The 27,164-nt window shown below is 37.0% G+C and overlaps 1 protein-coding gene across 1 annotated transcript in view; it reads right to left on the bottom strand.

Moving 5' to 3' along the window:
• The window catches only part of CCDC178 (coiled-coil domain containing 178), a 384,374-nt gene extending 357,914 nt beyond the window's left edge, over nt 1-26,460 (bottom strand). The window contains exons 1-3 of the mRNA XM_027525955.1: nt 26,376-26,460; nt 12,267-12,356; nt 4,093-4,232 (exon numbers count right to left, since the gene is read on the bottom strand). Coding sequence (XP_027381756.1) covers nt 4,093-4,232; nt 12,267-12,356; nt 26,376-26,460 — 315 coding nt within the window. The remainder of the gene's footprint in view (nt 1-4,092; nt 4,233-12,266; nt 12,357-26,375) is intronic.
• Between the last annotated feature and the right edge of the window lie 704 nt (nt 26,461-27,164).

The raw sequence follows: 27,164 nt of genomic DNA, 5'->3' as shown, positions 1-27,164 counted from the left end.
TTGAGCATTACTTTACTAGCGTGTGAGATGAGTGCAATTGTTCAGTAGTATGAGCAGTCTTTGGCATTAGAATAATGGGGGCCAAATACAGACTGCAAAGAATGAATGAGTATTTGGGAGGTGAGGAATCAGAGATAATAAATTTAGGCAACTCTTTTCAGATGTTAAGTGTAATGAGAAGAGAAACTGAAAGGGGGATGGATATATTTAAGAGTATGCATGCAATGAAAAAAAATTTCCTGAAAATGAGAAAAATCAATATTTTAAATGTTGATAGGAGTGAGTTAAGAAAAAAAGGGGATCTGGAAGATAGGATGGTGAGAAAAATGCCTGCTGGAACAAGATCCTTGCAAAGGCAGAAGATGGAATGCAGGTGAAGGGGGAGCCATTGTGGTGAAGGGGGAAATATTCCACAGAAGGACAAAGAGATTGTGTTTGTGGAATTCAAGAATGTTCATAGGTGAGATAAGGGGGTTTGAGGCATTTCTGTTATTTTGTCTCCTATTTTCTTTGAGGAGTAAGAGATGAAAGAGTAGTGAGGAGGAGGATTTGGAAACCTAAACAAAAGAGAGGACTGGAGAAGCCACCAAAGAATACTAGAGAAGGTTCAGGTTGACAAATAGAATGATTTCAGAGCACTATTAAAGGTCCCATTGAGGTTGGAGACCATGAATGCATAATATCTCAAATATGGATTATTGTGTAATATTCTCCATCACTATTCAGAAGCCTGGATGTAGAAGTGAAGATGGGGGACCATTAACAAGAGCTCATCAGATCTGGCACTTCGTCAGACTAAAAGGAAGGCAGAATAAAGAAGTAAAGGACTAAATATATCAATTAGTGAGTGTTTTAAGAGATGAATTGATTAGGCAAGGAAGTAAAAATATTGGTATGATACAATGGGAAACAGTGATCTAAGGTTTGAAGTTTCAAATGAAACAGAATTAGCAGAATGAAAGAACTCAAAGTATTTGATCAAGAGGATGAGATGATCAAATACAAGGGTTTCAGAATTAAAAACAGTTACAAAACGGTATAAGTAAAGCAAAGTTTTCCAATTATAAGCCTTTTTAACATTCATGTTATTGCATCCTCACAGTTGATACACTCTTAAGCAGAGAGATTATTTAGTATAGTAGTGAATAGGATGTTCCTAGGTCTGAGACACACCTGGTCTGGATACTAGCTCTGGGAGAAAGGAGAAATCAACTTTTGGAATCATTTTCCTCATCCATAATTGGGGATATTGGCAGTTTCTACCTCACAAGATTTCCATAAGGATTCAAAAATTATGTATATTAAGTGTTTAATACAGCCTGTGATATGCAGTAAACACTTAATAAATATTAGCTATATTATTATTGCCATTAATGATAAAGTTATTACTTATGTACAATGAATTTTTTATATTTAAAGAATGATTTCTAAATAGTTTCTCTTTGAGCCATTCTTTTAAGTCATGGTAGCACCTTAATGACTTGTATTGATTAAATGAAAAAGATACTTTCAACTGAGTAGAGATAATTTCAAATTAAATAAAATCATCTTTAGTCTAGGCAGTGTGGTGTATAACGTAGAAGAAAAGCAAATCAAAACCTCTTATTTGTATGGGAAGATATCCAGGTGATTATTTCCATCATTTTCCAATGTTTTCTCACACTTATACAAAATGTAGGTAAAATGTTCACAGTAACTCTACTTTGAGGAATTTTCTTTTCAAGATTCAGAATTACATTTACACATCTATGAATGGATGGAGAAACTTATGGCAGCTGGCTTATTTACATAATATATCTACAGAAAAAGGCTGCTTTTTTCAATTTTCCTTAAGATAAGCTGTAAAATACTTAGCTTATTTTGTGAATTACTTTATGTGAGGTCATTTTGGGGCTTCCCTGGTGGCTCAGCAGTAAAGAAACTGCCTGCAGGAGACCTAGGTTTGATCCCTGGATCAGGAAGATCCCCTGGAAGAGGGCATGACAGCCCACTCCAGTATTCCTGCCTGAAGAATCCCAAGGACAGAGGAGCCTGGTGGACTACAGTCCGTAGGGTCACAAAGAGTCGGACACAACTGAAGCAACTGAGCACTCATGCACAAGGTCATTGTTTTAGCTAGCCCATTAGCCATTGTTTTTAACAGTTAGCTCACCGCTCAGAATCCCTAGCAGGAATGGGTAATGAACATGGGCTTTGGTAACAAGGGGAGTGTGATCGAATCCCAACTCTGTCCTATGACCATAAATAAGACTCTATAAACTATTTAAAATTATTATTTCTCCATCTATCAGTTAGAACAGTAACCATTCAACAATAGTTCTGAGTTATATTACAGCAGTGGCCCCAGCCTTTTTGGCACCAGGGACAGGTTCCACGAAGACAATTCTTCCGCGAACCAGGCTTGGGGGATGGTCTGGGGACGATTCAAGCACGTTGCATTTATGGCGCGTAGTACTTCTACTCTAATGCCACTGTGGATCGACAGGAGTTATCAGTGTGAGGCCAAAGGTGGGGGCCTTTGACTATTCATCCACACCTATCAATCTATTTTCATCATGTTAGCAACATATAATTGTTAGTTAAAACACTTGTGAAGTGTAGAGCATATCATATTCTATCTGTCTGTGCTCAGCTGTTTCCAACTCTCTGCAACCCCATGGACTGTAGCCCGTCAGACTCTTCTGTCCATAGATTTTCCAGGTAAGAATACTGGAGTGGGTTACCCATCTCTCCTTTGGGTGATCTTCCCGACCCAGGGATTGAACTCAAGTCTCTTGTGTCTCCTGCATTGGCAAGTGGATTCTTTTATCACTGAGCCACCTGAGAAGTCCCAGCATATCATATTAATTAATATTAATTCTCTATTTACTTATACTCTTCAAGGCCCAGGCCACCATCAGACAGATGACCTGCAACGCATTTTCTGAAGGAGTGTTCTAATTTGGAGGAACAAAGCAGCAACAGATATAAATACTAACATAGAATGATATAAATAATGTTATTAAAATAACAATACATAGTCAACATATATTGAGTGCATGTCATATGCTATCTAACATGGTATCATTATCACCATTCTCATCTAAGTTCACAGAAGTTGCAGCTCTTAGGGCTGTGATCTTAAATTCTGCACTCTAACTCCTCTAAAAGGAAATAGCACCTTAGATCAAGCATGACAAAGGCCCACTGGAACTCTCTCAGAGCCAGAAACAGTAACAGTGATCAAGGAAAAGAATAGCACAGATTTCTGGCAAACTTTTCTTCCTGTCTGGGCAGTGTAGTTGTGTATTAATTACTTAGAAACGTAATATGAATAAAAGGTATGAGAAGGTTTTCAATCATTCCTAAATTATCCTTTGAAAATAAGTGATAGTTATAGTAACTTCAAGATTGAATTACCTTCAGAATAATAAAGGCAAATTTTAACATTAAAAAGACAAAGAATCATTATATTCTCTTTTAACAGACCTTTTAAGTATTTCTTTAGAACCAAATAACTCATTAGAAAGGGCATTCTGTCCTTTTATACACCAATTTACTCATCTAAACATCTAATCAGTTTAGTGTCCCTGAAAAGGATGTAAATACTATTTAATTTACTAGTCAAGTTGGCTTATGGAAATAACTACTTAGCATGATTGCCGCTGGATAAAGAACAAACATGCAGGAGAAAAAAAAAATCTATTTAATAAGGTCATTTCACCCTTCTGAAGTGACACTATCAAAAACATGTCCAGATTAGTAAATTGTGCAACTGAGCAAAGATTCTATAAAGAAGTGCAAGAATCATTAAAAATAAATAAATAAATAACTCCTGGGGACCCTTATAGGCCCTATGTTATTGTTCTTTAGTCAGTCAGTCATGTCTGACTCATTCATGACCTCATGGACCGTAGCCCGCCAGGCTCCTCTGCCCAGGGGATTTCCCAGGCAAGTACTACAGTGGGTCGCCATTTCCTTCTCCAGGGGATCTTCCTGACCCAGGGATTGAATGGGCATTAATTGCTTGGTAGGTGGATTCTTTACCACTGAGCCAACCAGGGAAACCTATAGACCCTATACAAAAATTTCAGCACGTTAGATATGACTTACCCGTTTCAGATGCTCCTGTATTTTAGACTCCACATCCTCAATGTGTGCAATCATCTTGTTGACACATGGAGCCGGGATGTTTACTAAAGCACAGCTTTCACGTCGGCATGGGTAGCCAAAATAAAGGCCTTTATTCAGCTCTACAGATAAAGCAGACAGAGGACATCAGTTCTCAGTTACATACAGAATAGTAAACCTTGATATTCAGAATGTACAAAAAGTATTCTGCTTTACTAGCACTAACACTCCAACTTCAATCAACAGATTGATAAATGTCAGAGAATTATAGAATGAACCTTCTAATAATCTGAAAACTAAAATAAAATGATCATTTATAACATAAAATGCAACAAATAAAAATAAACCTAAGAGATGAGACCAAAACTTTAAGAAAATTTAAAAGTTGAAGTGTTCCATGGCATCATGAAAAAAAGAAAGAAAAAAGGCAGAAAATCAGTTAATCCATTTGTTTCTACATAGACCTTAAATCACTTAAGAAGTGACTTTGACATATATTTTAAATTCTCCTCTCAAAGAGATACCATGTGTCCCAGTGTAAATAATATCCAACCACTCATGCATTGAAGTTCTTCCTTAAATTCAGCATGGTTTCTCCTGCTGAAAATAAATAAATAAAAGCAGGTCCCCATCATCCTCATAATAACCTCATTTTCTACCTTCCATTTCTGAAAATTGAAGTCTCATGCGAAGAGTGATTGATGTTCTCACTGTGGCATTCAAGTTGTACTCATCATAAAATCCACTCAGTCCGATGTGCCTCGGTGATTCTAATCCTGGCATGTCCTGAACCAACTGAAGGTTGCAGAAGCACAGCGAAGTTGTCCATGAAGCCCCACCAAAGTGCTTACCTGCAGTCCTGTGGCCTCTAAGGACTCTGCTGAGCTGGATTACAGCTGCAATCACTGATCATAAATGCAAGACACAAAATAGGCTTGGGGCCTCAGTGAGAACAGACTGATGTTCTCATTTCAGTTGACCTTGAGGAACACGGAAGCAATGCTGTTGCCTCCAGTCTGAGCCTTTTGTTTCAGTGTCAACACATAGAGATGGTAAATATTTTAGACAGCTTCATATAAACTGAAGTCTTTTAAATATCTTTAAATGAAATCTCAAAATATCCTCCTCCAAATATGCATTATCTGTCAAAATGGCATAGGTTTCATTTATCAATGTGTCTATCCCATATATGTTCATATCCTATATGCAGAATAATAGTCCACATAGGAAAAAATACATATTTTTTTTGACATTTTTGAGCACTAAATATATGTACCAAACGTGGGGCTATGCTAAGCACTTTTGATGCCACATTTTGTTTAATCTTCACAACAATCAATTGAAAGAGGTTCTTGTCTTGATTTCATATATGAGGAAATCAAAGCTTAGAGAAGTTGTTACATCAAATGTTGCATTGCACAGAAGTGAGAGGCGGGAGAGCTGGGACTTAAACTATTTCTCTCTGGTTTGGGAGTATACACAATACCATGAAGGTTGTTTTTATATTTAAAAATGAGGTGAAATGAAGAGAAGTGTTTCTAAAAGGGTATCTCAGAGACATATCAAAAGTTTCACATCACTTGTTTGTGAAGTTCGAATGTTCCTTCAAGATATCAGCGCTGATATTCTAATGTATTTTACTTTGCTTTGACCATGGTGAACACACATACTTGGCATGACTATTTTTTTGTTATATTCTACTTTTCCTCTTTATTTCATACACAGATATGTATATTTTTTCATCTCTGTAACACTCAGAGGACCAAAAAAGAAAAGAAAAAAAAAAAAACAAGCTGATAAAAATTACACATTGATCTCTTATCCAAATATCCTAATACAGGCATGTTGTCCAGCCCTCTAAAAATAGGGTTTTAATATACATTTAACAAGCAGGCAGTTTTTCTTATAGTCAAAGCATTTGTTTTGCTTCATTAAATGGGGAAACAAGGAGAGCAATGACTCATTTAACATTTTTCTACATGTGCCATTCTCAACCTACCAGATGAGTTATTCATTAATTTCCAGAGCACTCCATGGTTTAGGATTAACATTTTACATATGGTAAAGTGGGGAAAAGGAAATATTGTAAAGTTAGAGTTTGCACTAAAAGTCTACAAAAGACACGGCACTACAGCAGCACAAGAAAGAACAAGAATCCATCAGTTCTTATGACTGCTCTATCCTAATACTAAGGGTATGAGTTACAACTTTCCTTTCCGCTTCTTTTTCATGTTACACACATTATAGATACACTTAGGTCACTAAACTTGCTGTCTCTGGTCACACATTTATCAGCTTGATTGACTGATAACTGTGATTTTTAAGATAAAACTAATCAATCTCTAACCTTAGATTTCTCACTGAATACATGAACCAGAACCAGATGGCAGGGTGTTATATAAGATCATTTTCACCTACAACTCCATAATGAAATGAATTAACAGTTTTAGTCAAACATTAAGTTGATAGAGCTCTACCTTGTAAAGACTGTGCATAAAAAATCGGGTAAGTATTTCAAGAATTAAACTCAGGCAGGAGACTCATTCTCTCTAAAAATCAGCCCAACTCCAACATCCTTGCTCAGAATTAATGCATAAGCGTAGGATCCTTCTGGACCTAACCAGAGTTGAGGTTTGTTGAGACTGCAACATGAAACTTCCTTTTGAGAAAAAATATTGATGGTCTGATTGTGTGGGCAAAGGGTTGTTTATGTTCATTAACTGCCAACTCTCCTCACTCAATGAATTAGATCCTTACACAGTTTATTCGCACAGGCCCTATAATTGAAGATTTTATCACTACCATTCTTCCTTCTCTTCTGCTTTTAATATGTAATTCCTTTACATCCATCACTGAAATTATTGTATCATGCCTTTATCTGAAGTCAGTTCTCTGAGGAAAAACTCTTACCCAAACACAATATTTTTTTCTCACATTCCGTTACCCCTTTTAATATCCTGGTTTTCTTCCAAAATGTAGAATAAGCTAGCGCTCATAAGTTTAGAAATAATTTCTTCTCCTTGCAAAGCCTCTGTGTGATGAACAGAAAGTACTGTTAACTTTTTTTTTTTTTAATGAAAAACAAAGCTCCTTTTAGTTTTGTTATACACTGGTGGTGGGGGAACTTAGGAAGAGACCTTTCCCTGAGTAAAGAATGAATGGGCAGATTGATAGAATTTATCCAATCTAAAGAAAAGAAATAAAAATGAAGAAAAAGAACAGATCCTCAAATTATTCTAGGGAAAAAATAAAATATAATCAAGTCCAGAATATGTGAAGTTGAGGGTCTGGAAGGAGAAGAGAGGGAAATTTTGAGAGAAAAATCTTTGAAGAAATAACAGCCAAAATATTTCAAAATCTCATGAGAAACATCAACTCACACATCCAAGAAGCTCAAAAATCTCACACAATACAAAAACAGAAAGAGAACTATGTCTGAGAACATCAAAGAGAGAAAACCAATTAAAGAGGAAATCTTTAAGCGGCCAGATACAAAAGGACATATTACATATAGAGGACATGGCATGAATAACTGCTGTATTTCTCAATCACAAACAAGAAAGGACAGGACATAATAGAAAAAAAAAAAAAGTTTTAAAAAACAAGCAGGCAATTGGGAAAGTAGTTCAGCTCAGTTTAGTCACTCAGTTGTGTCTGACTCTTTGTGACCCCGTGGACTGCAGCATGCCAAAGCTTCACTGTCCATCACCAACTCATGTCCATTGCGTTGATGATTCCATCCAACCATCTCATCCTCTGTCATCCCCTTCTCCTCCCACCTTCGATCTATCCCAGCATCAGGATCTTTTCCAGTGAGTTGGTTCTGCACATCAGGTGGCCAAAGTATTGGAGTTTCAGCTTCAACATCAGTCCTTCCAATGAACACTCAGGACTGATCTCCTTTAGCATGGACTGATTGGATCTCCTTGCAGTCCAAGGGACTCTCAAGAGTCTTCTCCAACACAACAGTTCAAAGGCATTAATTCTTCAGCACTCAGCTTTCTTTATAGTCCAATGCTCACATCCATACATGACTACTGGAAAAACCGTAGTTTTGACTAGATGGAACTTTGTTGGTAAAGTAAGGTCTCTGCTTTTTAATATGCTGTCTAGGTCGGTCATAGCTTTTCGTCCAAGGAGCAAACGTTTTTAAGTAGTATTGAAACATAAAAATTACCATATGTAAAACAGAGAGCTAGTGAAAATTTGCTGAATGATACAGGGAGCTCAAACCTGGTGTTCTGTGACAACACAGAGGCGTGGGATGGGCTGGGATGTCGGAGGGAGGTTCAAGAGGGAGGAGACATATGTATACTTAGGGCTGATTCATGTTGATGTACAGCAGAAACCAACACAACACTGTAAAGCAACTATCCTCCAATTAAAAATAAATACACTTTAAAAAATTAAATAAACAAAAAAAAAACAGGCAGGAAAGAAGGAAGGGAGAGAGAGAGAAATATTGAAAAAATAAATTTGACTTCACCAATATCAAAACATTTCACTTGCCTCAATAAGCTATTATAATAAATGAAAACACGAGCAAGAGTGGGAGGAAACAGATACATATCTGACAAATGACTTACATATGGAATGTGTGGAGAAAATTTACAACAGGAAAACAACCCAATAAAAAATGGGCATAAGACTGGGCTTTTCCAATAGATAATACACAAATGACTAACAAGAATGTACAGAGATGCTCCACATCATTAATCATCAGAAAAGTGCATATTTAATTCACAGTGCAGTACAACTTCACAATCACTAGAATGCCAAAAATTTTAAAAATTGGCGAAGTCAGTATTAGTGAGAATACCGTGCAGCTATAGGCTTCCCAGTTGGCTCAGTGGTGAAGAATCCACCTGCCAATGCCAGAGACACAGGAGACATGGGTTCGATTCTTGGGATGGGAAGATCCCCTAGAGGAGGAAATGGCAATCCACTGCAGTATTCTTGCCTGAAAAATCCCACAGACAGAGGAGCCTAGCGGGCCACAGTCTATGGGGTTGCAGAGTCAGATACGACTAAGTGACTGAGCACGCACATACAGTACAACTGTAACTGCTATGTTGCTGGTGGAATTGTCAATAATTTTTGGAAAACAGTTTGGCAGTTTCTTATAAAAGTTAAGTATACACTTATCGTATGACTCAGCACTCCACTTCTATGTATTTGTCCAAGATAAATAAAAATATGTCCATAAGAAACTTATGTGTAATTATTCATAACAGCTTTATGATAGCTCAAAATTAGAAAACCCAAAGTTTCTGTCAATGGCTATACAGCACTCATGCAAAGGAATACTAGTGAGCAGTAAAATGAACAAACTGCTGATATATTCAACATTGAAACTACTAATGTATTCAGCCACAGGGATGAATCTCACAGACCTCTTTCTCAGACTTTGAAAGAAACTGGACACAAAAGGACACATAAGTGGAATGATCCCACTTATTTAAAATTTTAAGATGGTGAAACTGAAATGATATCTGTGGATATGAAAGGTGGGGCGAAGTGATAGTGAACACGAAAGACACGAACTAACGTTCTGAAAAGAGTATCTACGCCCTGTTTAAGATGGTGGTTAAATGGGTGTCAAATCATTGACCCGTATACTTAAATGAGTGGGTTTTATTGTATTTAAATTTTCTCTCAACAAATCTGTTTGATAAAAAGACCACCAACCATTCCCTAGTGACAGAATTAAAGAACCTGGTAGCATTCTAGTCTTGACCACTAGCGCCACCTGGGAAGCCCTTGTTTACTGTAGCTCTCCTGACTTCTTTTCCCTTACGTAAGAGAGTGTGCCTTGGGGGAACTGGGGGGAATTTGCACATAGTTCATAATGGTTGCAGACCTTGAATCTGCTGATCCAAATAAACTTCTCTTTTCTGGAGAACTATTTGATAGTTTGTTTAGGACAATCGCTTCCACATTCCTCCTGTACCCAAATAATTCTGCAGAGCACACTCAGACTCAAATTTTCAAGCAAAAGATTTGGCAACATAACATCACCAATCAAATTTATACAGGACCAGGGACTAAGCAATAATGAAGTTCACACTTTTGAGCCTGAAATTCAAGATGCTTCTTGACTGCACCTCGATCATTTCAAGCTTTATTTTAACCAATTATCTTTATATTTCTGGATTTTTCCTATGCTGAATTCAAAGTAACCTACTTTTCCCATATTTTGTGTTATTTCACCGTACTATTTGATTCATTCCATTCTTTCTTAAATTCCCTCCTCACATTTCATATACAAATATATCCTTCAATATTCAGTTCAAATCTGTCCTTATTCATTAACAGTTCTCTTAATTCTTAAAAGGCATACAAACAAATTGATGTTACTCAAAATACTGAAGATACTTTTGTTCCAAAGTATTCATTTGTCATACACTGCTCTGATATTGTGATTTAGAATGAAAGTGAAACTGAAAGTCACTCAGTTATGTCTGACTCTTTGTGACCCAGAGAGTCACAAATTCTCCAGACCAGAATACTGGAGTGGGTAGCCTTTCCCTTCTCCAGGGGATCTTCCCAACCCAGGAACTGAACCCAGGTCTCCTACATTGCAGGAAGATTCTTAACCAGCTGAGCCACAAGGGAAGCCCAAGAATACTGGAATGGGTAGCCTATCCCTTCTCCAGCATATCTTCCTGACCCAGGAATTGAACAGGGATCTCCTGCATTGCAGGTGGATTCTTTACCAACTGAGCTATCAGGGAAGCTCCCGTGATTTAGAATAAGCAATACATATTTAGTCTTGATCTGTTTTTGGCACAAAGATGCTAAAACCCTTGCAATTTCCTAACTGATGAGAGCAATTAAAATGTCATTTTTTATACTAATGAGGTGATTTTTGGACCCCAGATAAGGATGGGGACTCAGGAAAACCAATCTTCTGATTACAGAGTTGGACTTTTCAGTCTCGCCACCAACTTCTGACCCTTGGGGAGGGGAGAGGGCCTGGAGGGTGAATCAACAATCTCTGGTCAGTGATTTAATCAATCCTGCCCAAATGATGAAGACTCCATAAAAATTCAACCAGACAGGGAACTGAGAGTTTCTTGGTTGCTGAATATATGAAGATTTGGGGGGACTGGAATGCTTGGAGACAACATCCCTTCCTCCATATCTTGTGGAAGCTCTGTGACCTTCCTCCATATCTTGTTTTATGCCCCTCTTCCATCTGGCTGTTCCTGTATTATATTCTTTTATAATAAACCAGTAACCTAGTAAGTAAAATGTTTCTCTGAGTCCTGTGAGCCACTGTAGCAAATTAATCAAAACCTAGGTAGGCAGGGGTATAAACTGAAACCACTAATAATATATAGTAGTTGGTCAGAAGCACAGGTGATGAACTGGGCTTAAATTAACAAAAATTAAGATTAAATATTTTGATAAATATGGAATTCTCCACGAGAATGATCTGAGAAAAAATATGAAACACTATAGAATGGGGCTTCCCTGGTGGCTCAGATGGTAAAGAATCCACCTGCAATGTGGGAAACCCGGGTTTGATCCCTGGGTTGGGAAGATCCCCTGGCAGAGGGCATGGCAGCCCACTCCCGTATTCTTGCCTGGAGAATCCCCAGGGACAGAGGAGCCTGGCGGGCTACAGTCCATTGGGTCACAAAGAGTTGGACACGACTGAGCAACTCAGCACGCAGCATACATAAAATGCATACATTTACCCATCTCTTTCTACTTCTTTCCACATAGGACACCAGAAACACTTTCTGAGCTAACATTTCATGGAATCTCAATGAACAATTTTTAATTCTGGATTTCACAACCCCCAAACATTAGCCCTTCTTCTTTTCATTTTAAGAAACATATCCTTAATGAACTGGAAAATTTCCAGCATGTGTCAGTCCTAACATGAAGGATAAAGAAACTGTTTATTTTTAAAATTCATAAACTTCTGAAATTATAAACAATTATTATGATCAAATTTTAATTAACAATACACTATTGATGAAATTTATTAAAATATTATGTCCATATATTATATATCAGTCATTGTTAACTATTAATGATATTTAGGTTTATTTCTTAATAAAAATGTAACACTGGCATCAGAAACAAATGAGTGAATATAAATACAGTTTACATAGGTTACTCTACAATTTAGATTCTGCCCTCACCTTCAGTGTTTGTCATCTTATCTTCATGAATAACCTCAACAGCTTCCTCAGGGGTAACAAATCGAACCAAAGCTTGTGATGTGGCATTGTCTTTTTAAAAGAAAACAAAAATTTCCGTGAGTAGTTAATATATACATTTAAAATAAGCAAAATAATGTACAAAACTAAGTTGTAAAAGTGTTGTCCTTGAAAAAGCAACTATAATATCGATATTAAACAAAAACATAGTAGAATATCTTCAGATGTTTCATTTTCGATTGGCTTAACTCTTACAAGAAGGTATTCAAAATAGCACACAGCTATTAAAAGCAAAAAAAAAGTCATTCAGAGTAACATCACCAAAACGGTGGGGTTGGAGACCCTAGCTTCCATCTACCAATAATCATTAACAATCAGACAGTGACATGTAAACAAAAATAGCCTTGGGAAGCTCGAGTCCACTTCAGAAACTTCAGCCACATGGACCAAAAATATAAAAAACAGAACCACCACACGAAATGGCAAGGAAGAGAGCTTCATTTTGTCTGCATTATCCAGTCCCGTAAGTGACACTGGTCATGCTGAGAAAACTCTGGTCTGAAATAGTCCCTCTCCCTGGGAAAGTGGGAGCTACCAGCTTCCCTTTGGGGGCACTGAAATGATAAACAATTCTTATGAATCAAATTTTGGGAGAACTGCACAAAGGATAGTCCTTTATTTCCTCCCACTCAGAGATCAGCAAAGCTGAGAGGCATAAAGATGGCCTGGCACAGGAAAAATGGTAAAGGTTATCAACATCAGGCATGAAGCAGCAATGATCATGTTTCCCAGTGCCTGCTCTGCAGAGGACCTCAGCTTCTTTGTTGGCAAACTTATCTTTCAGAAGTGAAAAAGAATGAGTTTCTGACAAAAAACTGAGAGAGCTCATCACTATTTGACCTGCTTTATAAGAAATGCTGAGAGGAGTTTTTCAAGTTAAAAGGATATGAATTAGTAACACAAAAATAAAAACATAAAACAAGTCAGTAAAGGTAAGTGTATATTCAAATATAGAATACTCCAATACTATAGTGAGGTATTAAATATTTAACTCTAGTATAAAAGTTAAAAGACAGGAATACTAAAATAGCTATAACTGCAATAATTTATTAATAGATACAAAATATAAAAGATTTAAATTGTGACATCAAAGACACAAAATCTGGAGGCAGGGTATTTAAAAGGGTAGAGTTTTTGCATGTGATTGAACTTAAGTTGCTATCAGCTCAAGATAGACTGTTACATCTATTAAATAATTCATTTAAGCTTTAAAGAAACCACAAAGCAAAAACATATAGTAGACACACAAAGAAAAAAAAGAAGGGAATCAGAGTATACTGCTATGAAAAATCATCAATTCAAAAAGGAAGACAGCAAGAGAAGAACAACTAAACAAAAGAACTACAAAACATGCATAAAATATCAACAAGATGCCGTTAGGAAATCCTCATCTGTCAATAATCACTTTTAATGAAAATGAATTAAACTCTCCAATAAAAAAGCACAGAGTGGTTGAGCAAATTAAAAAAAAAAAACAAAAAACAAGACGTATCTATATATATGCTACTACAAGAGACTCATTCCAGATTTAAGGGCATATATAAGCTCAAAATGAAGGGATGAAAAAATACATTCCTTATAAATGGAAACCAAAAGATATCAGAGGCAACTGATACATAAATGTATATTACCTTATACATAGGTATGTCAGACAAAGCAAACCCATTTACAATAGCATGAAAAGAATAAAATGCATAGGAATAAACTTAACCAAGGAACTGAAACATCCATACACAAAAAACTGTAAGATACTGGTGAAAGAAATTGAAGAACAGCAAATAAGTGGAAAGGTTTACTCTTCATTAATGAGAAGAGTAAATATTGTTAAAATGTCCACGTAATTCAATTCTTATCAAAATTCCAATAGCATGTCTTACAGAATTTTTTTTAAATCCTAAAATTCTCTTGGAATATCAACAGACTCCTAAAAAAAAAGGACAACTCCTAATAGCCAAAAGCACCACACTTCCTTATTTCAAACTGCATTACAAATTGCACTACAAAATATATTGCATCTATAATAATCAGAACAGCATGGTACCGAGAGGGTAACAGGCAGGAAGGCCAGGGGTCTCCAAACAGAGGAAATAGGCTGCTGCTACTGCTGCTGCTAAGTCGCTTCAGTCGTGTCCGACTGTGCGACCTCATAGACGGAAGCCCACCAGGCTCCCCTGTCCCTGGGATTCTCCAGGCAAGAACACTGGAGTGGGTTGCCATTTCCTTCTCCAATGCATGAAGGTGAAAAGTGAAAGTGAAGTCGCTCAGTTGTGTCCGACTCTTTGCGACCCTATGGACTGCAGCCTACCAGGCTCCTCCCATCCATGGGATTTTCCAGGCAAGAGTACTGGAATGGGTTGCTATTGCCTTCTCCGAATAGGCTGCAAGTGTCTCTTAAAATTTTGTGTTGCTATGCAGACACCTGGTTCCACCTGAATTTAACTTTTCTCAAATCTTGAACAAACCAATTTGTTTTTCTTATGGAAATGTTTTTCTTAAGTTATGTTAATGAAACTATGTATTTGCTTTGGAATTTGCCTTTCGGACTAACTATTTTTTCTTTTCTCAAACCTTGGGCTGATAATAGCTCAACAAACCAGTATTCATATCAATTGTTTCATGACTGGGGGATGACACACCACACGCCATCCTACCTCAAAAATATACATTGTGGGAGAGGGGCCTGGTGAAACTCCCTCAGCCTTGAGGTGTCTCTCTTATCTGATTAATAGCTTTCTAACAGACATAAAGCAGCTTGCTAAAACTAGCAAGGGGGGCACTCTCTGTCCCCCTTCTGATGTCTGTGTCAGAAGCTTTCTCTGTCTCTTTTCACACTTTAATAAAACTCTGCTACACAAAAGCACTTGAGTGATCAAGCATGGTCCCTGGTCCCTGATCCCGAAGTTAAATCTTCTTCAGAGATCACGAATCCAACACCATTCACCATAAGCTATCAGTACTGGCATGAATACAGATGCATAGATGAATGGAACAAAATACAGAATCTGGAAATAAATGGTCGGGGAAATGAGGAGATGTTGGTCAAAGGGAACAGTTGTAAGAGGAAAACTTCAGGAGATTTAAAGTACAGCATGGAGACTATAGTTAACTGTATTGTATTGTATACTTGAAAATAGAAATGAAAGTAGATTATAAACATTTTTCCATAACAACAAAATGATAATTATGTGAAGTAAAGGATGTGTTCAATGATCTTATTGTGGTAAGCATTTTACAATACGTACAAACATCAAATCATCATAGTGTACAACTAAATTTACACAGGATGGCTTCCCTGGTGGCTCAGGGGTAGAGAATCTGCCTGCAATTCAGGAGACCTGGGTTCGACCCCTGGGTCAGGAAGATTCCTAGAGAAGGAAAAGGCAATCTACTCTAGTATTTTTGCCTGGGAAATCCCAAGGACAGAGGAGCCTGGAGGTCTACAGTCCATGTGGTCACAAAGAATTGGACATGACTTAGTGACTGCATGACGACAGGACAAACTTAAAACATTACATGTCAATTATATCTCAATAAAGCCGGGAAAATAAAAATAAATAAATTTATGCAAACAGCAAACAGGTAAGTCATCATGTGCCAATATAGAAAGTAGTCCCATGTACAGTGCTAAATGAAAATTAGCAAGACATAGATCTGTAAGTTTTTACATCACTTTTTGTTTTTAAAAAGAGATACAGACATTGATAGATATTTATAGATGCATATAAAATACACTGGCCAAAAAATTATTAGGATTGGTTACTATTGGGAAGAAGGAATATATATACAGGGGCAGGGAATTTATCTATTTCATTGTAAAATCTCTGAAATGTTTAAAAATTCTCAAATAGAAGAATATATTATTGTTTGTTTGATGGTATCCTATAAAGTTAAATACATTTCCTACAAATTTAAATAGATTTACTCTACAATGCAGCAATTCCACTCAACTACCCTTTTACCCAAGATAATTAAATATCCAAGAACATCTGTGATAGCTTTACTAATAACAGAAACTGGAAATCTAAATGTCCATCTCTAGAAAAATCAACTTTTAAAAAATATTGAGTAGTTATATAATAGTATAATGCTGAGTAGCAAAAATAATGAGCTAGTAATACACAGAGTAACAGTGGTGAAACTCAAAAGTACATAGAACAAAAATAATCATAAAAAGGGCATTATACAATTCCATTGTTATGAGCCTTAAAAAAAGAGAAAACTAAACTCTTATATATCAAGATAGTGGTTATCTCTGGAAGGTGAGAAACTTTCAGGGGTGATAAATATATCTTCTATCTAAAATGGGGGGATGTACACATTTATCAAAATGAATTATTTTATATGTTAAATATTAAATGTTAAATAAATGAAAAATTTAACATTTGTGCATTTCACTGTATGTAAATTATAAGATAAAAATAGATTCTTTGACTTTAATAGTAGTAAAATACTTCGATAGATTATACAGATATAAGGCCTTCCCTGGTGGCTCAGCTGGTAAAAAATCTGCTGCAATGTGGGAGACCTGGGTTCAAGCCATGAGTTGAGAAGATCTCCTGGAGAAGGGAATGACTACCCAACTCCAGGATTCTGGCCTGGAGAATTCCATGGACTATATAAGTCCATGGAGTCACAAAGAGTCGGACACAACTGAGCGACTTTCACTTTCACTTTTACAGATATAAATAAACATCTATGCTAATATTTAATAATAGAATATTTATGTACCAAACCCCACTAAAAATAAAAACAAAGCAGAAGTATATTTACAGCAAGAATATGCAAAACATAAAAGAAATTTCAACTGTTGAAATAGTATAAAAATGATAAAAGATAGTGCTATAAAAGCATTAATAACTACTTTGAATGATTTAAATTTTTCCAAAAGAACAGCCAAACAAAAATTATACTAATAACAGAAAAAAATTTTAAATAAACTATACACATTTTCCCCTGAGAAAGAGAACTTGACATGACCAAATTCTGAAGGAATCTAGAACTTGAGCTAAATAGTATTGAAAGTTACTATTTAAAAGTTAAAGCTAGAGTTAATAAAGATATATTTATGTGTGTGCAATAATACAGCAACATCATATTTTAAAAATAGTGCATTTTTTTTGGCTTATTTTTTTTTCTTTTTATTTTAAATTTTATTTTATTTTTAAACTTTACAAAATTGTATTAGTTTTGCCAAATATCAAAATGAATCTGCCACAGGTATACATGTGTTCCCCATCCTGAACCCTCCTCCCTCCTCCCTCCCCATACCATCCCTCTGGGTCGTCCCAGTGCACTAGCCCCAAGCATCCAGTATCCTGCATCGAACCTGGACTGGCGACTCATTTCATACATGATATTATACATGTTTCAATGCCATTCTCCCAAATCTTCCCACCCTCTCCCTCTCCCACAGAGTCCATAAGACTGTTCTATACATCAGTGTCTCTTTTGCTGTCTCGTACACAGGGTTATTGTTACCATCTTTCTAAATTCCATATATATGCGTTAGTATACTGTATTTATGTTTTTCCTTCTGGCTTACTTCACTCTGTATAATAGGCTCCAGTTTCATCCACCTCATTAGAACTGATTCAAATGTATTCTTTTTAATGGCTGAGTAATACTCCATTGTGTATATGTACCACTGCTTTCTTATCCATTCATCTGCTGATGGACATCTAGGTTGCTTCCATGTCCTGGCTATTATAAACAGTGCTGCGATGAACATTGGGGTACATGTGTCTCTTTCCCTTCTGGTTTCCTCAGTGTGTATGCCCAGCAGTGGGATTGCTGGATCATAAGGCAGTTCTATTTCCAGTTTTTTAAGGAATCTCCACACTGTTCTCCATAGTGGCTGTACTAGTTTGCATTCCCACCAACAGTGTAAGAGGGTTCCCTTTTCTCCACACCCTCTCCAGCACTTATTATTTGTAGACTTTTGGATCGCAGCCATTCTGACTGGTGTGAAATGGTACCTCATAGTGGTTTTGATTTGCATTTCTCTGATAATGAGTGATGTTGAGCATCTTTTCATGTGTTTGTTAGCCATCTGTATGTCTTCTTTGGAGAAATAACTGCTTTTAAAGGTAATATTTTTCAACATACTAATTAAATCAGGATGCACCTTAAAATTCAAGGTAGGTCCTAGTTTAACTGATTGCTTTTTATTTCTTCAGTTCAGTTCAGTTCAGTTCAGTCGCTCAGTCGTGTCTGACTCTTTGCGACCCCATGAATCGCAGCACGCCAGGCCTCCTTGTCCATCACCAACTCCTGGAGTTCACTCAGACTCACGTCCATCGAGTCAGTGATGCCATCCAGCCATCTCATCCTCTGTCGTCCCATTTTTCAAATTCTGTTCAAAATCCATATATATATTTAACTGAATCACTTTGCTGTACATCTGAAACTAACACATTTTTAATCACCTATACTCTAATATAAAATAAAGAGTTAAATATATATACATATGCATATATATATATATAATCCAATGATACTCTAATAAGTATATAAAGAAAAGATTCTATGATCAAATAACATGGTTTAAGCAAGTATCTTCACTGTAGAACATTTCAGGGCTTTCAATGTTAGTGCTCATTAAAAAAATTTCCAAGTAAAAGGCAAATTATATATAATTTCCCAGTTTTATTTTATCTCAGAATCATTTTTTTCCTTAAGCATAATGTATAATTTATATACAGCAGGACCCTCTTTGAGGAATATCCTAAAACATATTATCTCTCAAATTTTGGAGGAAACAGAATTTAAGAGGGGATTAAAACTGTTAAGCCAGAAAAATTTCTCTCATATAAAATAAAATTCAATATAAAATAATGGGGTATAGTACTCATATTTCTTGGAATGGCAGGATAGGTTCATTAAATCAATTTTTCCATATATCATGATGATATATGTCATGTCTTTTTAATTATGATCATTACATGTACACATGAGAGAAAAGCTGAACAAGACAGAAAATATTAGGAAAAAAAATCAAAGGAGATAGGAACCTAGAATTTTCTCTGGAGCACAGAGTATAAAATTGACAATTACGTAAAGGTCATTTGCAGTTCCTGAAAACCTTGGGCCAGCTCCAAAGATGTTTGATGACATATAAGTGACAGAAAATAATAAAGTCTAGTCTCAAGAATTCTTAATTTAAAGTTCTATGGACAGAACATCCATGAGCTTGGATAAGAAAATTTTTTTCTTTATTTTCAAATACTTTTGTACTTCTTATAAAGCACTTTTTGTATTTTTTATAATATACTAAAAATATATTCTCAAAACAGAGCGTAAGCTTCAACAGACTTCAAAGGGCCTACAGAACAAAAAACGTTAAACCTCTTAACTTCCAACTAAACTGTCAAATTCACACTGACTTTGGACAGCAAAGGGCTACAGCTTCAGAGTAAATGTAAACCAGAAATCAATAGAACATAAACCACCTCAACAACCTTTAAAAGAACTCAAAGAACTATAGTGAAATGTTCTCCATGTTGAGTGTACACTAAAAGAAAACAAAAACAAAAAATCTCATCGCTGAGACTTTGTGGTCCTCACTTGAAGATTAGATTTTCTTCATTGGAAAGTCCATGGAACTCTCAAGTCATGAATAATTTTAAGTTTGGACCATATCAATAGAGCTCTAGGTTTCTGGCAGAAGCAAAAGCAAATGTAACGCAGAAGAAATCATCTATTTCTTAGGTTTCATGAAACGCCCAGAAATAATTTTCCAAGAATAATAATTAGCATAGAGTCAAAAGTAATCAACTACAAAGAGTAGTAAACACCACAACTCAAATAACACAAAAAATCAATATGAGGTGGACTGAAACCTAAATGTGAAAGTCAAAACTCAAAAATGTTGAGACAGAATGTGGATGGATATCTTCATAATTTCAGGGTAGAGACTGTCTTAATAACATATAAAAATAAATAGACATATAGAGAAGAAAAATGACATATAGATAAGAAAAAATATAGAAAGAAAGAACATATAAAAAGCTTGAAAAAAAACTTTTATTCATCAAACTGCTACTGCTGCTAAGTCGCTTCAGTCATGTCTGACTCTGTGTGACCCCATAGACTGCAGCCCACCAGGCTTTCCCATCCCTGGGATTCTCCAGGCAAGAACACTGGAGTGGGTTGCCATTTCCTTCTCCAATGCATGAAAGTGAAAAGTGAAAGTGAAGTCACTCAGTTGTGTCTGTCTCTTCGGGACCTCATGGACTGCAGCCTACCAGGCTCCTCCATCCATGGGATTTTCCAGGCAAGAGTACTGGAGTGGGGTGCCATTGCCTTCTCCATTGTTCATCAAAAGGCAATACTAAATAATAAGTAAATTAAAAATATAAGGCACAAGTATAAGAGGATATTAGCTACATACAATTGATTTCAGGCTATTATTCACATTAATTTAAGACCTCTTACAAATTAAGAAGAAAAACTATGTGACTCATTAGAAAACCAGAAAAAAAGACACAAATAGTCAATTTTGAAAAATAAAAACCAAAATACCCAAAAGCACATTAAAAAAATTCAACTTCATAGCAGACAGAAAAATTCAAATGAAAATCACAATTAGATACACTTAAGTCATATGTAAATGGCTAATAATTTTAAAGTGTAGTAATATCACGTGGTAGAAAGAAAATGGAGTAACTGAAACATTCCTACACTGCCATGGAATTGGAAATTAGCGAGTATATTATTCAATAAAGTCAACGACACACATACCATGTACCTATCAGTTCTATTAGTAAGTATATCTTAGTCACACAGAATATGTGTACAAGGATGTTTCTAGAGCACCGTTTGAAATAAACAAAAATTTTCAGGCAAGAATCCTGCAGTGGGTTGCCATTTCCTCCTTGATGGGATCTTTGCAACCTAAGGATCGGACCCAGGGATCAGACCCACGTCTCTTGCATCTTTTGCAACGGAGGCAGATTCTTTACTGCTGAGCCATTCATGTTTATAAAAATTACCAAATCACCATCAGAAGGTTCAAACAAGACTAAATAAAAAGATTAAATAAGCATATAAAATTATTTTTTCTCTTTGATAATAAAAATGTAAATTAGAGCAACTTTAAATTTAAATTAGAGCAATTTTAAATTTATATTGTGTCAAGAATACACAGAACTATACAATAAAAGATCTTCATGACCCAGGTAACCATGATGGTGTGATCACTCACCTAGAGCCAGACATCCTGGAATGTGAAGTCAAGAGGGCCTTAGGAAGTATCACTATGAACAAAGCTAGTGGAGGTGATGGAATTCCAGTTGAGCTATTTCAAACCTAAACGATGATGCTGTGAAAGTGATGCACTCAATACACCAGTAAATTTGGAAAACTCAGCAGTGGCCACAGGACTGGAAAAGGTCAGTTTTCATTCCAATCCCCCAAAAAGGCAATGCCAAAGGACATTCAAACTACCGCACAATTGCACTCATCTCACACGCTAGCAAAGAATGTTCAAAATTCTCCAAGGCTTCAACAGTATGTGAACCGTGAACTTACACATGGTCAGCTGGATTTAGAAAAGGCAGAGAAACCAGATATCAAATTGTCAACATCCATTGGATCACAGAAAAAGCAAAAGAATTAAAGAAAAATATCTATTTTTGCTGTACTGACTACGGCAAAGCCTTTGACAGTGTGGATCACAATAAACTGTGGAAAATTCTTCAAGAGGTGGGACTACCAGATCACCTGACCTGCCTCATGAGAAATCTGTATGCAGGTCAAGGAGCAACAGTTAGAACTGGACATGGAACAACAAACTGGTTCCAAATCGGGAAAGGAGTATGTCAAGGCTGTATATTGCCACCCTGCTTTTTTAACTTATATGCAGAGTACATCATGGGAAATGCTGGGTTGGATGAAGCACAAGCTGGAATCAAGATTGCCAAGAGAAATATCATTAATGTCAGATGCGCAGATGACACCACCCTTATGGCAGAAAGCAAATAAGAACTAAAGAGCCTCTTGATGAAAGTGAAAGAGGAGAGTGAAAAAGTTGGCTTAAAACTCAACATTCAGAAAACTAAGATCACAGCATCCAGTCCCATCACTTCATGACAAATAGATGGGGAAACAATAGAAACAGTGAGAGACTATTTTTCTGGGCTTCAAAAGCACTGCAGATGGTGACTGCAGCCATGAAATTAACAGACACTTGCTCCTCGGAAGAAAAGTATGACCAACATAGACAGCATATGAAAAATCAGAGACATTACTTTACCAACAAAGGTCTGTCTAGTCAAAGCTATGGTTTTTCCAGGAGTCATGTATAGATGTGAGAGCAGGACTAAAAAGAAAGCTGAGCACTGAAGAACTGATGCTTTTGAACTGTGGTGTTGGAAAAGACTCGAGCGTCCCTAGGACTGCAAGGAGATCCAACCTGTCAATCCTAAAGGAAATCAGTCCTGAATATTCATTGGAAGGACTGATGCTGAAGCTGAAACTCCAATGCTTTGGCCACCTGATGTGAAGAACTGACTCATTGGAAGAGACCTGATGCTGGGAATGATTGAAGGAGGGAGGAGAAGGGGACGACAGAGGATGAGATGGTTGGATGGAATCACCAACTCGATGAACATGAGTTTGAGTAGGCTCTGGCAGTTGGTGATGGACAGGAAAGCCTGGTGTGCTGCAGTCCATGGGGTTATGAAGAGTCGGATAGGATTGAGCAATTTACCTTAACTGAAGTGAACTATATAATTATGATTAGATACGATGTGGTATGTTGTGGCAATACTGATATACCCACACTACTAATAATTTGATACAGTTGTGGAAAACAGTATAGGTGGTTCTTTGAAAAGATTAACAAAATTGACAAACTGTAGCCTAACTAACCAAGGGAACAAAAAGTCAACACTCAAAGTACTAAAAGCTAGAATGAAAGAAGCATATTACTATCTTAGAGAGTAGTTTATAAGAGAATACTATAAACAAGTGTCTGCCAATAAATTACGTAATCTAAATGAAATGAACAAATTCCTAGAAAGCCACAAACTACCAAACTGATTCAAGGAAAAATAAAAAGTCTGAATAGAACTATAACAAGTAAAAAAAACTAAAACAGTAACAAAAGAAATCCTCCCACAAAGAAAAAATCCTTGAACACAAGGTTTCATTGGTGAACATCATCAAATATTTAAAGAATGTTTCACTAAAGCTTCATAAATTTTGCCAAACAATGAAAGAGGAGCGATACTTGCTAAATATATATATGAGCCCCATATAACTCCAACATTACATTACAAGAAAATAAGAATATATAAAAAAATACTTCCTTAGGAATATGGATCCTCACAACACACTACCAAACTAAGTCTGCTGCTGCTGCTAAGTCTCTTCAGTTGTGTCTGACTCTGTGCGACCCCATAGATGGCAGCCCACCAGGCTCCCCCGTCCCTGGGATTCTGCAGGCAAGAACACTGGAGTGGGTTGCCATTTCCTTCTCCAATGCATGAAAGTGAAAAGTGAAAGTGAAGTCACTCAGTCCTGTCTGACTCTTTGCGACCCCATGGACTGCAGCCTACCAGGCTCCTCTGTCCATGGGATTTTCCAGGCAAGAGTACTGGAGTGGGGTGCCATTGCCTTCTCTGAAACTAAGTCTGCTGCTGCTGCTAAATCGTTTCAGTCATGTCCATTCTGTGCGACCCCATAGACAGCAGCCCATCAGGCTCCACCGTCCCTGGAATTCTCCAGGCAAGAACACTGGAGTGGGTTGCCATTTCCTTCTCCAATGTATGAAAGTGAAAAGGGAAAGTGAAGTCGCTCAGTCTTGTCCGACTCATAGCCACCCCATGGACTGCAGCCTACCAGGCTCCTCTGTCCATGGGATTTTCCAGGCAAGAGTACTGGAGTGGGGTGCCATTGCCTTCTCTGAAACTAAGTCTAGAGGCATGTTAAAAGAATTATACATCATGTCCAAGTGAGATATAGCCCATAAATATTTCAACATGTAAATCAAACAGCAATATGGATATTAATATTAATAAAAAGAAGAAACCAACACATTTCAATAGATGCAGAAAAATTTCTGACCAAATTCAAACCAATTCTTGATTAAAAATAAAAAACACTCAACAAAATAGGAATAGTAGAAAACTTGTTCAACATGATTTTTTTACCTTGTAAAAAATCCATACCTAACATAAGATATTACAGTAAAGAATGAAGTTTCTTTCCCCTAAGACCAGGAAAAAGACAACCGTATCTAGACTCTTCCATTTTTATTCAACACTGTTCTGCAGGTTTGAGTCAGAGTCATTAGGCAAGAAAGTGAAATAAAAAGCATACAAGATACAATAAAAGCATCAAAAAAATAAAACAGGAATAAAATTAACAAAATAAGTGCAAAATTTGTTTGGGTTAAGTTTCACTAGAATCTACATACAAAACAGTGAAAAAAAATCTAAATTAATAGAAAAATACCTTGTGTTAGTGGATTCTAAGACATTACTTTTTGAAGACACCAAAACTCTTCAAAATGATCTACAGGTTCAATGCAATTTCTATCAAATTTCAATAGCCATTTTTCCCCAGAAATTCTCAAACTGACCCTAACATGGAAATGCAAGGGACCTAGTTTAGTTGGATTAATCTTGAAAAAGAAGAGCAAACGTGGGGGGATCATACTTCTTGATTTCAAAAATTACTACAAATCTATAATAATCAGCCAGTGTGGTATTGCCATAAAGACAAACATGTAGCTCAATGGAATAGAATTAAGATTCCTGATATAAACCCATATTTACAGTCAGTTGATTTTTACAAGCATGCCAAGATTATTCAGTGAGGAAAGAACAGTCATTTTTCAACAGTCAGTACTGGGTAAACGAATGCAAAAGAAAGAATTTTGATTCCTACCTCAAACCATGTCAAAAATTAACTCAAAATGGATTATAAACTTAACTACAAGAGACAAAACTATAACTATAAAAAAACATAGGAGTGAATATATGTGAAAAGGAGGAGTAAATATATGTTACCTTGGATATGACATCAAAGGGACAAAAATAAAAATTTTGTGCTGCAAAGGGCAGTATCAAGAAAGTGAAAACACTAACTGAATCACTTTGCTGTATACCTGAAACACTATAAATCAACTATATCTCAATTTTTAAAAAGTCGTATAAAAACTCCAAAAAAGGAAAGTGAAAACACAACCCTTACTACAAGCAAAACATTTATAAATCATATATCTAATAAAAGTCTAGTTTCTAAAAAATATAAAGAATTAGTATGACTCAATAGTAGAAAAATACTAACAACCCAATTTAAAAATGGGCCAAAGATTTAAAGACGTATTTCTCCAAAGAAGATATACAAGTGACAGCAGAGAGATTTAAAGATCCTCATCATTAATTATTATTAAAGAAATGCAAATCAAAACCACAAAAAGATGCCATTTCACACCCACTAAGATTGCTCTAATAAAGCTTTAAAAAACTAACAGAATTTAACAAGTGTAGACAAGGGGTAGAAAAACAGGAATCCTCATATATTGCTGTTTGGAATGTAAAATATTGCAGCTGCTTTGGAAAAAAACAAAATTGGCAATTACTCAGAAGGTCAAACATCAAGTTACCAAATGACCCAATTCCATCCAGTGCAAACAGAAGTGAAAACAGATGTCCATATAAAAAACTTTTGCTTCAGTATTCATAACAACATTATTCATAACAGCCCCAAAGTGAAAATAATCCAAATACCCATCTACTGATGAATTTATATAACAATATGTGGAATATTCATACAACGGAATATTATTCAGACACAAAAAAGAATCTCGACATAGTTATAATTTAAAAGAGAGACAAAGCCAACTATTTCACCCATTCATTTATATGAACTATCCGAAACAGCCTCCCATCTCTCCTCCCCACACCCCCACCCACCAAATAAGTCCCTGCTATGAAAGCAATTCTGTTACCTATGAAATCCTGATTAAACATCAGAAGAAAGGCCATCAAGCTTTAAGGTTGACAGGTAACACCTAGTGTGCACCTGAATCCCATAGGCAGAGCATCCCTGCCTCTCGACGTTCTCGCGATATCTTGAGAAATCCCGGCTGGACGCTCCGGGCAATCATGCCTGAGCATGTGCCGCGCCAGGAATTGTCCTGGAAGTTGTGCAGCGGCCATGCCTTCCTTCAGGCCTCTGCGCTTGCACGTCCCCGCCGCGACCTGGCTGGGGCGCTGGTGTCGGCAAACACTCCTTTGGGCTGGACTGAAAGTGGTCACACAAACCCTCGGGAAGGACTGGCCACCCACCTCTGTGGGACCTCAGGTCGGCGGTGAGGCCCAAGGATGCTGACAGGCCTTCATGACAAATATGGGGTGCAGGCCACCTGGGGCTGCTGGAAGATGCGGCCCCGCTTCTGTACCAGCGGATACCATGGATGCCACTGAACAGTTGCTCCTGACACCGGGTCTCCACAAAATACCGGGCTCCATGAACCCGGGCTGGCAGTAGGTACGCGGAGTAGAGTTGGCACCAGGCGGGCAGTGATCTGTGTGGCACCCTTGGGCGGCGTTACATCAAGGACCTCAAAGCGCAGGTCCCGCGCGTCCTCCTGGCGCAGCGCCTTCCGGGACACCAGTCAACACGCCATACATGATCTCCTTGAGGGACGCACACTCGTGGTGATGTCCTTGAGGAGGTCAGGCTGGTGCCGGCGGCCCCAAGCACCACATTTTGCGATTCTCGGCCACGTCCCCCTCGAACTTTGTCAGGTAGCGGGTGGATGCTTGGGCTCCTGATGGCCGACAGCTCTCTCTTGATGTCCATTGTCAG

Source organism: Bos indicus x Bos taurus, chromosome 24, assembly GCF_003369695.1.
Source record: "Bos indicus x Bos taurus breed Angus x Brahman F1 hybrid chromosome 24, Bos_hybrid_MaternalHap_v2.0, whole genome shotgun sequence".
Taxonomy (NCBI): domain Eukaryota; kingdom Metazoa; phylum Chordata; class Mammalia; order Artiodactyla; family Bovidae; genus Bos; species Bos indicus x Bos taurus.
Note: the sequence above shows the minus strand (reverse complement) of the source record. Positions and strands in the feature narration are given on the sequence as shown.